This window comes from Setaria italica, chromosome III, assembly GCF_000263155.2.
Source record: "Setaria italica strain Yugu1 chromosome III, Setaria_italica_v2.0, whole genome shotgun sequence".
Lineage (NCBI taxonomy): Eukaryota > Viridiplantae > Streptophyta > Magnoliopsida > Poales > Poaceae > Setaria > Setaria italica.
The window spans coordinates 44,949,220-44,965,163 of NC_028452.1; the positions used below are offsets into that span (position 1 = coordinate 44,949,220).

Consider the following 15,944-nt stretch of genomic DNA (forward strand, 5'->3'; position numbering starts at 1 on the left):
TAGAGATATCCAATCCGTCCAAAGCCAAGCTGTACATGTAGTCATAAATATTATAGTAACATTATGTACTAAGAAAACAAAATAAATCTTTTCAGTGTTGGAGAAGGCTACCCTAGTGTATCTTTCTCTAGTATAGAAAATTCTAATTACCTCTAGGGTATCCAAATAGTTGTATCATATCTCCAACCATAAATATTCACAATATAATAGAAGATATTCAATGAATAAGATCCATCTACATAGATATTCACAAAATAATCTTGAAGATACTAAAATAATCAAATTCATTCTATAAATAGGCTAGCAACCAAACTCTTTACATACAGTTCTTGCCTCCAGTCCCCAGCTTTCACCTATGGATCCGAGACTCCAACTGGCATTGCTTGTTCTTGCAAGCCTTCTAGCTTGTGCAACAGCAACTGTCATCCATGGAAGGCACGGAAGATCTAGCCGATCCACATACATTGTACATGTGCGCCCTCCACCAAACTTTTCCACTGATATGAGCTCGACCAACCTGGAGACCTGGTATAGATCACTCCTCCCACCGTTAGTGAGTACATCCAGGTCTGATACACCATTCATCCATACCTATAGGGAAGCCATTCTTGGCTTTGCTGTGAACCTCACAAAAGATGAGGCAGAGTATGTTACGAAGAGACATGGTGTCCTTACGGTGTATGAAGATTACCTTATACCACTCTTGACAACCCACACCCCAGAATTCTTGGGGCTGCGGTCCAACGAAGGGGCTTGGAGTAGCATAGGGATGGGTGAGGGGATCATAATAGGTGTTCTGGATACAGGGATAGATGTTTCACACAGCTCGTTTGATGATGAAGGGATGAAGCCACCACCCGCCAAGTGGCGTGGGTCCTGCAACTTTGGGGATGTCAACTGCAACAAGAAATTGATCGGTGGTAGGTCATTATTAGGAGGTCAATTTCCTCCAGAGGATAGAGTTGGCCATGGAACACACACTGCAAGCACAGCTGCTGGAAGATCTGTAGAAGGTGCAAGTGTGCTTGGCAGTGGAAATGGTACTGCAGCTGGCATGGCTCCACATGCACACCTTGCTATGTATCAGGTATGCAATAGATTTGGATGCTATGCCTCAGACATAATCGCAGGAATGGATGCAGCAATCGCCGATGGTGTTGACATCTTGTCCATATCACTCGGTGGTAAGTCAGTGCCATTCCATGAAGATGCTATAGCCATTGGTACATTTTCTGCCATGAGGAAAGGGATATTCGTCAGCTGTTCTGCAGGGAATTCGGGTCCATTATCTAGCACTGTAGAAAATGAAGCACCCTGGGTCCTGACGGTTGGTGCAAGTACAATAGACAGGAAGATGGAAGCTATTGTCAAGCTTGGTGATGGCCGTTCATTTGTTGGTGAGTCAGCCTACCAACCATCTAACCTTGATTCTTTGCCGCTGGTGCATGAATTTGGTTCTGAAGAAGTTAAGGGGAAGGTTGTTGCTTGCGACCTTGATGGTTCTCGCACCCAACTCCAGCTTGGAGAAACTGTTCATGATGCTGGGGGTGCTGGGATGATAGTGCTTGGAAAAGAGGAGGGTGGACATAATACTTTAGCTGCAGCACACATGCTACCAGCATCATATGTCAATGCCATAGATGCTGCCGTAATTAGACAGTATATCAAGAACTCAGACAAGCCGACGGCCTCGATTGTCTTCAATGGCACATCATTGGGAAATACTCCATCTCCTGTGGTTGCTTACTTCTCTTCTCGCGGTCCAAGTACTCAAACCCCTGGTATTCTTAAGCCTGACATAATCGGCCCAGGAGTGAATGTTATTGCAGCTTGGCCAGTCAAGGTTGGACCAAGAGCAGAAGGTGAAAAGAATATGGCATTTAATACCTTATCTGGAACATCAATGTCTGCACCTCACCTTAGTGGAATTGCAGCTATTATCAAGAGTGCGCATCCAGACTGGTCACCTGCGGCGATCAAGTCCGCAATCATGACAACTGCCTATGTGCTGGATGATAACAAGAAGCCGATCCTAGATGAGAAGCTCAATCCAGCTGGGCATTTCATTATAGGTGCAGGACATGTTAACTCCTCTCAAGCTATCAATCCTGGTCTAATCTATGACACTGAAGAGGAGCAGTACATTCCGTATCTCTGTGGGCTTGGTTACACAGAGTCAGAAGTTGAGATAATCACAAATCACAAGGGTGCCTGCGGAGAAGGAAGAAAAATCTCCGAAGCCGAGCTGAACTATCCTTCAATTGCAGTAGCTGCCAGCACCGGCAAACTTGTGGTGAACAGGACAGTCACCAATGTCGGAGATGAAATTTCATCCTACTCTGTGGACATTGAGATGCCAAAGGAAGTAACAGCTTCAGTGTCACCAAGAAAGCTAGAATTTACCAAGGCAAATGAGAAGAAAACATTTACTGTGAGTTTAACTTGGGATGCCACTGGAACTAAGCATGCTGAAGGAAGCCTCAGGTGGGTCTCTGACAAACATGTTGTGAGGAGCCCCATTGTAATATTCTAATGTAACCTAGTGAATCTTGGACTTGTATGCGAGTCTGCAACTTGTTATATGGAATAATAAGCCCTTTTAATGTTGGTTTCTTATTGTGGTGAAAATTAATCAGTGAAGTTCTGTTTAACTTAAACACAAAATGGTGCCTGAAACGCTAAGCATAGTTCACATAATAATTAACACAAGGTGTACCTCCAATGATGCGGTCATCATTTATCCTCTTTACTTCTCAAGGATTGGGACATCCAAACCTGGAACACATGCACATTGCTGATTTATCTCCTGCTCTCTTGAACACAAGTCTCTGAACATCATAAAAGTTTGAAATTCTGCTACCATCAAGCACCCTTGTCCTAGTACCACTGACCACAGGACAAGATGACTGCGGTGAAATCGCACGGAGCACCGAAAAGCTTATTCGTCCTCTCCCGGTGCAGAATCACAATGATGAGAGGATCTGGAGACTACTCTCCCGCCTGCCAGTGGATGCCGACGAAACGGAATGGAGAAGACCACAATAACTGTGTAGCAGTGAAAAAGGGGCAAAACCTAACGCGTAACTCTTATAGACTATATATCCTAGGGACTTCCAAACTAATGAACTTATATATATCATTTGCTTCTCATGATCTATTCAATACTCCTAGAGAAGATTAAAGCTAACAGCTAAATCCATCTATACCATATTACTAACTACCTAAACATGGATAATATATGACTATCCGTAGCCACAAGAACATGGATTCTCATGCCAACACATAATTAAGCCTCCAACAGTAAAGGTTACAAGTCTCGATTGCTCCGTTTACGTGGAGGCACACAACTAGTTTTTGAGCAAAACAGTAAAGGATGAACACTTCGTTTTCCTGGGTGCACGACTACCTGTCCTGCTTCCCCTTTCTTACCTGGTGTCCATTCATACGCTTGGTCACAGACCCTTCTCGATGACTGTCCACTCACACAAGGAGCCCAATGCCCTCTATTGCAAGGGATGCTGCTGCAGTCTAGCTCCTTGCCAATGCACAATTCCACCGTCATCCTCTCAAGCGCAGGTGCACTCGCAATTACACGTCGTATGAGGCTTAAATGTTCATTTGATGGCTGCAAGCCGGTGATCTTCCCCTCTCGAAGGTGCTCCAGAGAGATCTTCTGGTCATCCCAACCAGCTTCCTGGTTGCAGAAGCAATGTGGATTGGAGCATGGATCGCACTGCAAATAATAATGTCAGTTCAAATTACTGGTTTGGGATAGAAATTATATTACCGGTACATCAGGACAGGTATCAAATTCTCACGAAAATTTTGACTCACCGGCCTGGAGATGTCAATTGTAAGGCGCTCGAGTCTACTACATTTTGCAATGAGTTTGGCAATGCTTGCTTCAAGGTGCTGCCACTGTGCATCTGCGGTCAAGCTGGTAATGTTGGGAAGTTGTGGCACAGGGCTCATCATCTCCTCCATATCCTTCCAATTCTTTGCCTTCAGGTCCCCGATTTAATAAGGTGCAAGAAGAAAAATCAAAAGGTACTGTCAGTGCTGGAATAATTGTAATAGATTCAAAATGAAAAAATTTAATGTGACTGGAAAACAAATAAAAATCAGACAGTACTATTACTAATAGTAAATTAAAAATGCATCCATGATATACCACGGGCGGCGATATGTGCACGCCAAGGCTGTCCGCGGCGGTGCAGTGCTGCAGCAGCCACACGGCCCCGGCGTTGCTGTAGACGCCTGGGCGGCCGTGCGACCAGAGGAAGATCTTATCCAATCGCCGGACAGTTGCCGCGCCGTCGAACCGCAGGCGGTCTGGGTGGCACATTTCCGCACAGGCAAGCGTCTCCAGTCTCGGCGCCGAGATGGTCACCGCCGCGTCGTCGGACGCCATCTTGTAGCAGTCGGCGACGTGCAGCGCCCGGAGGCCCGGCGCGTCCAGCTCCAGCGACGCCATGTCGCGGACGTGATCCAGCCGGAGCTCCTCGAGCGTGGCGGCGGCGCGCAGGCGGAGCGCGTCGAGGCCGGTGATGTACTCGAGCCGGAGGCGCCGCAGCCGTGGGCAGCAGGCAGCAGACAGCAGGTCGCCGAGGTTGCGCTGGTTGGCGATGGTTGGCGCGATCCGCGCGTGGCTGAGCAGGACGTCGGCGAGCGTGTCGAAAGCGCCGGCACCGGCGACCGGGACGGCGAGGGTGGCGTTGCCCAGGGTCAGGCTCATCCTCTGGGATCTCGCCGAGGCCGGCATCGCGGCATAGAGCTTCCTCCCAGGCGCCGGCGCCGCCGTCTTCTTCGCGTGCCGCGGCGGCACGGGCACGGCGAGCGTGAAGCGCCCGGTGACTAGGCGCTCGCCGAAGCGCAGCCAGGCGGCGACGTGGTCCGACGTGATGTCGGCAGCGTGGTCGTGCCGGAACAGGTAGAACCCGCCGGACGTCATATCGATGTACCTGTTCCTGGGGGAGCCGTAGACGAAGTTGATCTCAAGCTCCTCGACGTCGCCGGCGCGCCGCGCCAGGGCGGCGTCCACGGCCGCGATGAGCCGGCGGCCGTCCTCCGTGTCCTTGAGGCCGGTGCCAGCGCCGAAAGGGTTGGGCGTGACGGCGAACCGGAGGGCCGGGGCGTGCAGGACTTGTTCGTCGTCGTAGTTGAGCCCGACGATCTTGCTCGGGCTGTCGAAGCTGAGCGGCATGGACGGCGCCAATGCCGGCGCCGCCGCCGATGGCTGCATGCACGAACGCCCGGAGCGGAAACGTAGGATACGTGCGGTTCGAAGCGCGGTGGAGATTGTATTTTGCATTGGAATGTTTCGATGCCACATCTTGAAATTGATTTTTTTGCTTGGGTGATTTGTTGGCATCTCGTCATTTTTTTTTGATAAAGTGCATCTCGTCCTTGATTTGTTCCACAAGAGTAACATATTTGCTGCTATTAGGTTTCACATATGTAGCACAATGCTGTTGATACCAGATTTTGGCCCATAAATTCCAGAGTAAGGAAGGGCATCAGCTTGATGGAAATAATTGCCAGCCATGTTAGGCGTACAGGAACTTTGATACATGATGGTTCCAGCTAGCTGGAGTTCATGTATGAAGGAAGTCTAAGAAGATTTGCTCTAATAAGACTTGCATGCACGTATGTGAGGTCACACATGAAGAAAGAAGGGATAAGAGCAACTTCAACTTCAAGAGTACCCAAATTTTTTTTTCCCAAAACTATGTATTGGAGGCTCTTCCAAAAAAGTTTTCCTTAAAAAACATATCAACCCACAACAGATCGCTAATAACTAGCCCTCAATATTTCAAAACAGACCACGTCATCATAATTGGGCCCAGCCTAGCGCCTTCCTGCTCTTTCCCTGTCTCGTTCTTTCTTTTCTTCCTCCAGCTGAAGAAGAATCGAAACAGAGCGAACTCCTCCTTCAACTCGTCATCCTCGCTGCGGATTGTGCGCTTCACCCTGTGCTTCTTGCTCAATTTCACAAGATTCAGTTGCTCAATCGATTGATTCATTCGGTAACAATCAAGCACCAGCAACAACAACGGATTCGATTAATTACCTGCGCTTGGAGCAGTGGCATCGCCCACCGTTGGCCCCGTACTTGCCGCCGGCAACGTTCTCCGAGTGCGTGTGCTCGTGGCACCTACGCTTTTGCCCAGAGCCAGATGACGATAGCGGCAACTTCCCGCAGCTGGTCACCTCGGCCGCCGGCGAGAGCATCAGTGATGATGACATGCCGCCGCCGCGCCCGTTCGACACGCTCCCGTCACCGGTCATCACCAACGACAGGAACAACGAGCTGGCACCGGACACGCTGAACCCAGAGTCCCGGCTGTACCCGGACACCAACTTGGTGAAGTTCAATGTCACGGGCCTCGCCGCCGGTACCGACCGCACCGGGAGCGCCGTGAGCTTGGAGAAGGCGGCCGCCGGGCCCGTAGACTGCGCCACCATGGGGCCGCGCCGGAACCGGGCGTGGTCCGTGCGGTTCAAGATGGAGATCACCTTCTTGAACTTGGACACCATCATGTCCGTGATCGCGCGGCAGTCCACCTGCTGCTGCGGGTGGCTCTGCTCCGGCAGCTGCTGCTAATGGTGCTGCGCCGGAGCCGTCCCTGGCAGCGGCGATGACGGTCGCTTGCTGGTGCTGGCACGGGAGAGCTGCGAGATGAGGTGCTCCATCCCGCGCAGCCCTGCCGCCGCCTCCTCCTTGATGGCCACCTGTTCGTCCACCCGCCCGTATCCTCCCATTAGGTCTAGGGTCATCATCACGCTCGCCGGAGTGCTCGTCGCTGCACCGGAGCGGAGAATAGGAAAAGAGGAGAAAAGTGGGAAGGAGGCCAGAGCCGCAGGAAATTCCGAGGATTGGGGAAGGACCGGTCCCCTACATATATGTGGGGCAACGGAAGTGTTTTTAGCATCCGTGTATTTTTACGGGAAGGATGGGTGAGCTGGTGGAGGTAAATTTTTTTATTTTCCCCCTAAATAAGGTTTTGGAGCAATTTTAAAGGAGCTTACAGGACATGTTGTTGATATTGATTGAGTTGGAGGGAGTCAGAGACTACCACGGAATCCTTCCATAGTCACCCCGGTGACCTTCGTCACCAAAGCATCATGATAGTGTCCAAGACCCCTCATATAATCTACAGTGGGGATCAGTGGGAGCACATAGGAGGTCTTCATTATTTAAAGCGATTAGCACCTTGGCCGGATTATTTTAGTAGAAGTCAATGGGAAAGCTGTGGCCGCATATCGGAAGATTTCCTAATCTAATTACCTTGGCCGAGGCAGATTCAAGGAGAAAGGAAGCTTCATCGGAAATGATTCTACATAAGAAAAATTAGAGTCCATGTATCTTAGTATTTCCTTTTTTTAGATATTTCTTTTTGGTAAGTTTTGTACGCCGTAACCAGCTAGGAGTCATTAGTCCAAGGTACTGTAAAGAATAATAATCAATCAATCAATACAATCTTTCGGCACCACGCCGCAAAAATCTTAGGAGTAGGAGTAGAGTAGAGTAGATTCGACGAGTTCCTTCCTGCGCGCATGGCTGTATCGGCTTCGATCTCAGACGAGCTTGTAAGTACCGTCACCCGGTCATCATGGCCTCTATCAGAACTTTCTAAGTTAAAGGCTTATATTCTGATATTCGATTGTGTGGCTAGTTATCGAGTTATCTTAGATTGCAAGTAGAACTTTCTAGATTTTGTCCAATATTCTACTTGTCTTCGACGGTTGCTCACAGTTATCAAACGGCTTAGATCTGGTTAGATTATCTTCATCGGCTCCATTGCCTTGTTTAAACGTTCACAGTTATCAGATCATATCAGCTAGTAGATCTTGCATGTTTTTATTGCTTTAATTATGCTAGGTTCAATAGGTCTTTGCTCCTACCCCTCGTATTGCTAATCATCTGGCCTTTGACGTCAACACGCTATTGTTGAGAGCCGATACTTTGGTCGGGTCTTATTCGTTTCTCTCATAAGCGTGGTGACGTCATTGAGCTTAGCGTGTACGAGGCCTTGCTGCTGCGAGCTTATTTGACTAAGTTAGTGGGCCAAAGTTAATGCTCTTTCACCATGTTACCTTGTCTAAGTTCAATTACACGGCCATGACATTAATTAGGATTCCATTAGCTTAATTAGCTCGTAAGCGGTAGGCAAGAAATCCTTGTTTGCTATGTTCTAATCTCTTAGGTTATTCGATTGATGTCAATGCCCTCTCATTCGTGTTACCTTGTCTAAGTTCAATTACACTTATCAAGATATTGACTAGATCTGTTAGTCTATTTGGTGTGCGTATGGTTAGCAAGGGCTCCTTTTATGGCTGTTGCTTTACAATACTTCATCTTAGCCCGTTAGCTCGTATAGCCGATGGTTCATGCCATTAATGCTTTATTTATTTACATCGCATGATTACATTGAATAATCTATCTTTTGTGGTGTTTATTCTAAGAACGTCTACCCGTTAATTCGAAAGGCTTCGGTTTACCTTGTTAATTTTTAGGTCAAATTTACTAGCACGCCTTGCACCACACACGAGTCGATTTCAAGCCTGCACTGGAGTTAAGCAGATCTCCCAGGTCCTTTGTGTTGTTCAACGCAGAAGCCTGAAATCCATATTTTGCGTCAACGAATACACGGGGGTGTTTATGTTAGGAAGTCTCAATGTTTTCTTGATGAAATAGGGTGTGGTCCGTACTGATTGATGACATATTCAAATTGATGAAAAAGTGTATTTTTAATCCATTAAGTATTGCAAAAGTGTGACATTCATCCCCATATTTCATTTGGTGCAAATCAACCTCTTAACTAACTAAACCGGATCACTTACCATCGACGAAGAAAATAGAGTTCGGTAGTTCTTGGAATGAATTTAGAAAAATATGAGCACCCGAGCTGAGTTAAAAACTCGAACCTAGATGATTATATTCAGCCACAAGGGACCTAAGAACATCTCCAGCAGTCTCCCTTTCTCCAATCCAACTACCATATTGGGAGAGTTGATAAGAAAATAGTGCTCCAGCAATCTCCCTTTATCTTTCCCTTTTCCTAGTAATTATTGAGATAACCTAATAATTCATCCCAACTCTCCATAAATAAAGGAGGAGTTGTGACTCTCCCAATACGGTAGTTGTATTGGGATGAGATTATTGAAAGACTACAAAAGCAACTCTCCCAATAATGATAAAAGTGATATTGGGATATCCCTATTATCTAGTTATTGAGAAATATTTATTGGGGGACTACTGGAGATGCTCTAACAACTGAGCTGCTGAGTTCTCCCATCTCTGGTTTCCAGTATAAACATGTGCATTCTTTCCTCTTCTTATGGCCTTGCATCCTCTCTCTTTCATACTCGTCACCACTATTTTCCAATAAATCCTAGACGCCTGCTGTAAGAACATTGGAGGTTGGAGAGGGCATCAATGATATGGTCATCAAGAAGTATGATTTTAGAGCAGGGAGGTCATAGATATGGGTACCGGTAGCGGTATCAAGCACCCTCTCTATTTGTGTTTTGTGCTTTTCGTTCGGATGAAAGATCATTCTTCTCTATCTTAGTCCTTTGCATTCCAGTAGAAATCCTCTCTTTTTCTGATGCTTTGCATTCGGATGCAAAATCATAACTGTTGGTAGAACTTTGCATTTTTTTTGGGTAGTCATCATGGTGATGATGCCATTTATCTCATGCATGCCGAATGGGTCCTCACAAAACCCTAAGTAATAATTATGGATCTTGTAGTGTCTAGTTATCCTTTTGTTTATCTATCACAAATCCATGTCCATTTGTTCTTGAGATACTTGTAATTTTTTGGTTCAATTACTACGCACATATACTATGACATATAAAATTTGACTGTTGTGGTCAAAATTGAATTACGACCGACTAGGACATATACATATACCCTCCAAATTAACACTATCTCCTTCTTCCCCTTCATCGCTTGCCCGCGTCCACTCACACTCCGTGGCCCATGTAAGGCCCTTTTCACGTTCGCATCGCCAAGCACGGGGGGTACCCAACGCCCACCATAACAAGGGATGCGAAAGTTTACCGCCTCACTTCCTTCAACTCCTAGCATCTGAAGAGCCAGAGTCATTCTCTCAAGTGATGGTGTGCTTGCGAGCAACAGCTGCACGAGGCGTATCTGGCTGTCAAATGGTAGGAAGCCTTTGATCTCTATGTTTGTTAGGTGTTCCAAGAGAAGCTTCTGATCCTCCCAGCCCTTTGGGTGGCTGCAGAAGCAGTTTGGATCGGAGCACCTCTCGACCTACAAATAGCAGAATATAGGTTAGCTTGGTTTGATTTGCAGCCCAACGAAGATGTTTGCATTGTTTGATCCAAAGCTCTTTGGAAATTCTCTCTTAGAAGTGTATACTCCCTCGGTCCCAAATTATAGGTCACTTTGACTTTTCTAGATTTGTAGATTTATCTTATATATATTATGTCTAGATGCATGCATAGCAAAATTTATGAATCTAGAAAAACCAAAATGACATCTAATTTTGGACGGAGGGAATAGATGGCGAGGTCGTTCATTCTTACCAAGTAGCTTATGTCAATGGAGAGATTTTCAATTTCAGTACACTTTGCAATGAACTTGGCTACGGTGGCTCCAATTGTATGTCCACCTGTTGGCCAGTCACCTACTTCAATTTTCAAATTGCTGACGTGGGGAAGCTGCGGTATCTGCAGCATGTTGTCTTCGTAATCAACTTCTTCTCCATTCATCACCTTCTTCAGCAGGAATCAGCACAGGAAGTGATTAATAATATTGAAGGGGAATTAATCAAAGCATTATACAAAAGGATTGGAGAGATCACTCAATTATGTGAAACAACAAAATTGAGGACAGGCTTAGTTTTAACCTTGATCTTTAAAAAATACTAATAATACCAGACTACTTGTTCATCATGCAAAGCTGGCTATATTTGTCTTAAACTATGTTTCAAATTATAGTTCGCTTTAGATTTGTCCTAGTCAAACTTATGAAACTTCTCAAATTATAGTTAAAAGGAAGAAATATGACATGGCTGCTTAGACGATATACCTTAGCCACCATCTGGCGCCAGGGCAACTCCAACTGCACGCCGAGCCGATTCACTGCAGTGCAGTGCCGCAGGAACCACAAGGTCGCCGCACTCATGTCGCAGCCATCATCTTCTGAGCTGCCTGTGCCGCGGAGCCAGATCCGGCGGTGTGACGACAGGCGGAGCTTCTCCATGCTCCGGAGGCACGCCGTGCCGTCGTCGTCAAAGCGCAGCCGCCCCACGCAACCTATGTGATCGCACGCCAGCGCCTCCAGCCGTGGCGCCGAGATCCCGTAGCACTCCTCGATGGCGAGCACGCGCAGGCCGGGCGCTGCAACGTCCAGTGACCGGAGGCCGTTGAGGCGTAGCAGCTGGAGCTCCTCCAGCGTGGCAGCCGCGTCGAGCCGCAGCTCGGCGATCCCCTCGACGTACCTGAGCCGCAGCCTCCGCAGCCGCGGGCTGCAGGATGACGAGAGGAGGTGCCCGAGATGGGCGTGGCCATCGCCGCCGGCGTCAAGCTTGGCGTGGCTGAGGAGGATGCCAGTGAGCGCGTGGAAGGCGCCGGCGCCGGCGGCTGGGATCGTGAGGATTGCTTTGCCTAGGGTTAGGCTCATCTCCCGTGCTTTGATGGAGCTTGGTAGCTTGGCGAGGAGGACCCTCTCCTCCTCCTTCTCGTCTTCGTACTTGTATCTGAGCACTGGCACAGTAGAAGCATAACGCCGCGGCATCCTTGTCTTCGGCACCATCGGCACCTTGAGCGTGAATCGGCCGGTGACACGGCGCGCGGCGAAGAGGATCCATGAGGCAACGTGTGTGTTGGGGAAAAGGACTCCGCTTGGTACCCCGTCCCTCATTCTAGGACTTTGCAATAAACTGGTGAAGGGGTGAGTTGTCTGTTTCAGGTGTGAAGGGGGCTCGCACGTTAAGGTGACTTCACGGGTCGTGAAGATGGGACGCCGCGAAGACAGGACGTTGCATCGAACTAAAGTGAGCGGAGCGGAGAAGCGACTTCACGCTGGAAGAGGTTGTCCGGTAAGGGCGGGTTGCAAAGGCGAAGTTGTAAACAGAAGACTTGGGTTCGGGACAACCTTGGCGGATGTTACTCAGAGCGAAGTGACGGAGATGACTTCGATAGGGTTGGCCCACACGAGCTTAGCTGTGAAGTGTTGAATTGTAAAGGGTTTGAAAAAGTGGTGTAATGTTACTGTAATACCCTTGAATATGCTTCGCACAAAGTAAAAAGTGAGGAGTTGTGTTGTAAAGTGTAAAAATTACGGCCCTATAAAATGTGACCAAGAGGAAGGCAAACGGACACGTTCTGGATGGAGGGAGAGTTCCGTTAAGCTCTCCCGATGTCATTCTTAGTTTTTTGTCCCTCTCGTTCTCTTCGTTTAGAAACTTGTTGGCCCCACTTCAGGGATGATTTTATACCCCCAACAGTTTTGGTGCCCACCGTGCTTCATTCCTTTAACTGCAATGGCACCGATCAAGAAAGCAAAAAATACCAATACACAAAATACTGCTGATGACCCGTAACCCCCTGGACATCGTACCAAGTTCCAGGCGGGTGCGAAGACAAAGTGAAGATGAAGTTGAGGCCGAAGACATCGCTGACGGCCAATTCGAAGTCGACTTGACCGATGCTGGAGTGGAAGATGAAGATGTGGCGGCTCTCAAGCAAATCGAAGCAAGATTATTGAAGAGGTTCAGAGATGCATAGTCCACGTCCAATGTCCAAACAAGAGCACAAGTTGAGGAAGCCATAGGGAAGGCAAAATCGCCCCAGCAAGGTAACCAAAGGGAGAAAAACTAAAATGCCAAGCTATGTTGAAAGAAGTAGTGAAAAAGAGAAAAGTGCTAGAACAATTGCAGAAAGAGAAAATGCAAGATACTGTAAGGCAAAGAATAACACAGTTGCAAGCGCAAATGAATGTATTGCAGGCACAAATCAACTCTTTGTAGGCGCAGAATGATAACAACCCAATTCATGTCAAAGAGGGTCAAGGTGATAGCAAATAATATTGGGAAGATGATTCAAGTCTAGAGGTGTTGGCGGAAAGTACACCGTAGTGGCAGCAGAAGGGAAATGCATATCCTTACAAACCAAAGCCAATTTCACCTCTAACAATTGAATTGGAGTTAGCAAACTGGCCTCCAAGATTCAGGATGCCAGCATCGATGCCAGAGTACGATGGGGAGTCAGACCCGAGACACTTCGTCTTGAGGTACAATGCTGCAATTTCTTCGGGAGGTGGACATGACTGTGCAAAAGCCAAAGCACTAGTAATGGCGCTCAAAGGCTCGGCTCAGCAATGGTACGCATCGTTGCCTAAGGGGAGTATTACTTTGTGGGATCAACTTCAGGACAAGTTGTTTGGCAATTTTCAAGGATTTCAGCCTCAAGAGTACACTTCGGGTGACCTCCATAACATCAAGCAAGGAGACAAGGAATCTTTGCAAGAGTACATGAGAAGTTTTATGAAGGTGAGAGCAAAAGTGCCTCAGGTACCAGAAAACATTGTAATTGATGCTGTTATTGGAGGGCTAAGGTTGGGGCCCTGCGGAGAGTACTTGGACAGATGAAGACCAAAGTCCAAAAACAACTCTTTGACATAATGCAAGAGTACTGCAAGTCTGATAGAGGAAGATAGAGGATAATAGATGAATACAATGCACGAAAGAGAAATGACAAACTGAAGCAAAATTGGTGGCCGCAGCAATTGAATAGCCAAAAATTCCAAGCATACCCAGCAAAGCCAAATTTTAAGCAGTGTGAAAATACTGTCAACAAAGTTTCTACGCAGTCCAACTTCCAAAATTCTTCATATCAGTTCTCTAGAACGCGAGGGGACCGGGGGGGGGGGGGGTCGTACGAACTCAAGAGGAGGTCACTCAGGAAGAGGCTCTGAAGTAAACACAATACCGTACTGTTGGTTGCGTGGGAAAAACAAAGGTCATTGGACAAATGAGTGTAGAGCAGCACTAGAGGCGAGAGAAAAAGAAGCCGCAAAGCAAAGAGAAGCAGAAGAGCAGGTGAAGATAGTGAACCACACTTTGTCCACTTTTCAGTCAGCTGCTTACAGCTCCACGCCAAATTGGCACTCATATCAACAACCAAATTACTTCGCACAAGGTTTTTATCCACCTCCTCCACAGTACAGTCAAATGAGACCGCCTATCCCAGTTTAGCATCAAAATTACAATATACCGAAGCCACCTAAGATAGACCCACCACAACAAATGCCTTTGCAACACCACCCTATCAAGGAACAAGATCATTCGGGCCATAGAGTAAATGTGATCAATGCGATCAGAGGGGGATGCAACTTTCCAGTATTCGAAAGCAATAGACAGAAGAAAGATCACATCCGCGAAGTTAGTCATGTCTCTGCTGGTCGAGCATTCAGATCAAAGTGGTCTCACATTCCAATAATTTTTATAGAGGCAGACATGAGGTTAGACAAGTTCCCACACAAAGATCCTCTAGTGATCTGGGCCATCATGGGCAAAAATACAAAGCATTTGTTGGGCAACAACGTCAGGGGAATATTGGTAGACAATGGGAGTTCAGCTGATGTCATAACCTATGACTTATTCAGGAGGATGGGTTACAAAGATAGTCAAATGAAGACAACAACGAAGCCGTTATATGGTTTCGGAAACAAAAGAGTGGAGGCCCCTGGCACCATTGAGATGAATGTAAGCTTAGGTGAGGGTGCACTGATGCCAACAGAGATGGTCACCTTCGATGTGATTGACATCCCATACTCTTATTTGGCAATTTTTGGCAGAGTTATCAACAAGTTTGCTTCCGTAATCCACATGCCATTCTTATGCATGAAGATTCCAACACACAACGGAGTGCTCACTTTGTATGGAGATCAAAAGGATGCCAAGAAAAGAGAGCACAGTATTGGGATAGATTAGAAACCAGTACACATGAAGAAGAGGAGGAAGAGGAGATCAAGTTTAAAGAGCAAGATGAGAAATCAAAAGACGAAGAAAGAGTTTGTCCCATTGAGCATACCAAAAGAGTACAATTGTGCAAAGATGTTTTGGACAAGATAGTCATTATAGCAAGAGTACAATTGTCCGAAGAAGAAGAACAACACTTAATAACTTGCCTCAGAAATAATCAAGATGTGTTTGCATGGAGCAAAAAAGATTTGCAAGGTGTCCCGCGAAGTGTCATTGAACACAAGTTAGAAACAGATCTAAAGATGTCGCCACGAAGATAGAAACTGAGGGTGTTATCCCCGGAGAAAACTTTAGCAACACAAAGCGAAGTACAAAAGTTGTTAGATGCTGGAGTGATACGCGAAGTGCATTATACTACTTGGCTCTCCAACATTGTCATGGTCCCGAAGAAGAATGGAGATTAGAGAATATGCATAGATTTTACATTGTTGAACAAGGCGTGTCCTAAAGATGACTACCCCTACCAAGAATACACATACTAGTTGACTCCACAGCAGGCTACGAAATGATGTCTTTACTTGATTGTTTCTCTGGGTATCATCAAATTTGGATGAGAAAAATTGATGAAGAAAAAATGAGCTTCATCACGCCGTTCAGAGTATTCTGTTCTATGAGAATGCTAGAAGGCCTTCGCAATGTCGGACCATCATTCAATAGAATGATTCAAATAGTGATGGGCCCTCAGTTGAGAAGAAATGTCTCCACGTATGGTTATGATGTAGTTGTGCAAAGTAAAAAGAAAGAACACCACATCGCAGACTTGTGTGAAACTTTCACAAATTTGAGAAAGTATGGTCTCAAGCTTAATCTGGAGAAGTGTATCTTCGGGATAAAGAAGGGAAAGTTGTTCGGCTGCATGGTGTCAAAGTCTGGCATACAGGCAAATCCTAATAAAATTGAGGTGATCAAAAAAATGAAGCA

General features: G+C 46.8%; 2 protein-coding genes and 1 pseudogene across 2 annotated transcripts; 1 reads left to right on the top strand and 2 right to left on the bottom strand.

Moving 5' to 3' along the window:
• The first annotated feature begins 375 nt into the window (after window positions 1-375).
• LOC101784310 (subtilisin-like protease SBT1.8) lies at window positions 376-2,547 on the top strand. The gene is made up of 2 exons (XM_022825617.1): window positions 376-924; window positions 988-2,547. Exons 1-2 carry the CDS (start codon window positions 503-505, stop codon window positions 2,531-2,533), a joined length of 1,968 nt encoding a protein of 655 aa, XP_022681352.1. The 5' UTR covers window positions 376-502; the 3' UTR covers window positions 2,534-2,547.
• A 3,257-nt stretch (window positions 2,548-5,804) lies between these two features.
• On the bottom strand, window positions 5,805-6,780 carry LOC101785094 (annotated as a pseudogene).
• A 998-nt stretch (window positions 6,781-7,778) lies between these two features.
• LOC101785495 lies at window positions 7,779-11,791 on the bottom strand. The gene is made up of 4 exons (XM_022825302.1): window positions 11,066-11,791; window positions 10,561-10,752; window positions 10,070-10,285; window positions 7,779-7,805 (listed from the first exon to the last, which is right to left on the bottom strand). The coding sequence occupies exons 1-4, from the start codon at window positions 11,789-11,791 to the stop codon at window positions 7,779-7,781; spliced, it is 1,161 nt and encodes a 386-aa protein (XP_022681037.1).
• Window positions 11,792-15,944: the final 4,153 nt, after the last annotated feature.

Coding starts and splice junctions, on each gene's coding strand:
- LOC101784310 (XM_022825617.1), top strand. CDS start 503: ATGAGCTCGACCAACCTGGAGACCTGGTATAGATCACTCCTCCCACCG. Junction 925..987: donor AAGAAATTGATCGGTGGTAG/GTCATTATTAGG, acceptor ACACACTGCAAG/CACAGCTGCTGGAAGATCTG.
- LOC101785495 (XM_022825302.1), bottom strand. CDS start 11,791: ATGGTGCCGAAGACAAGGATGCCGCGGCGTTATGCTTCTACTGTGCCA. Junction 10,753..11,065: donor GGCGCCAGATGGTGGCTAAG/GTATATCGTCTA, acceptor TTCCTGCTGAAG/AAGGTGATGAATGGAGAAGA. Junction 10,286..10,560: donor CCATTGACATAAGCTACTTG/GTAAGAATGAAC, acceptor TGCTATTTGTAG/GTCGAGAGGTGCTCCGATCC.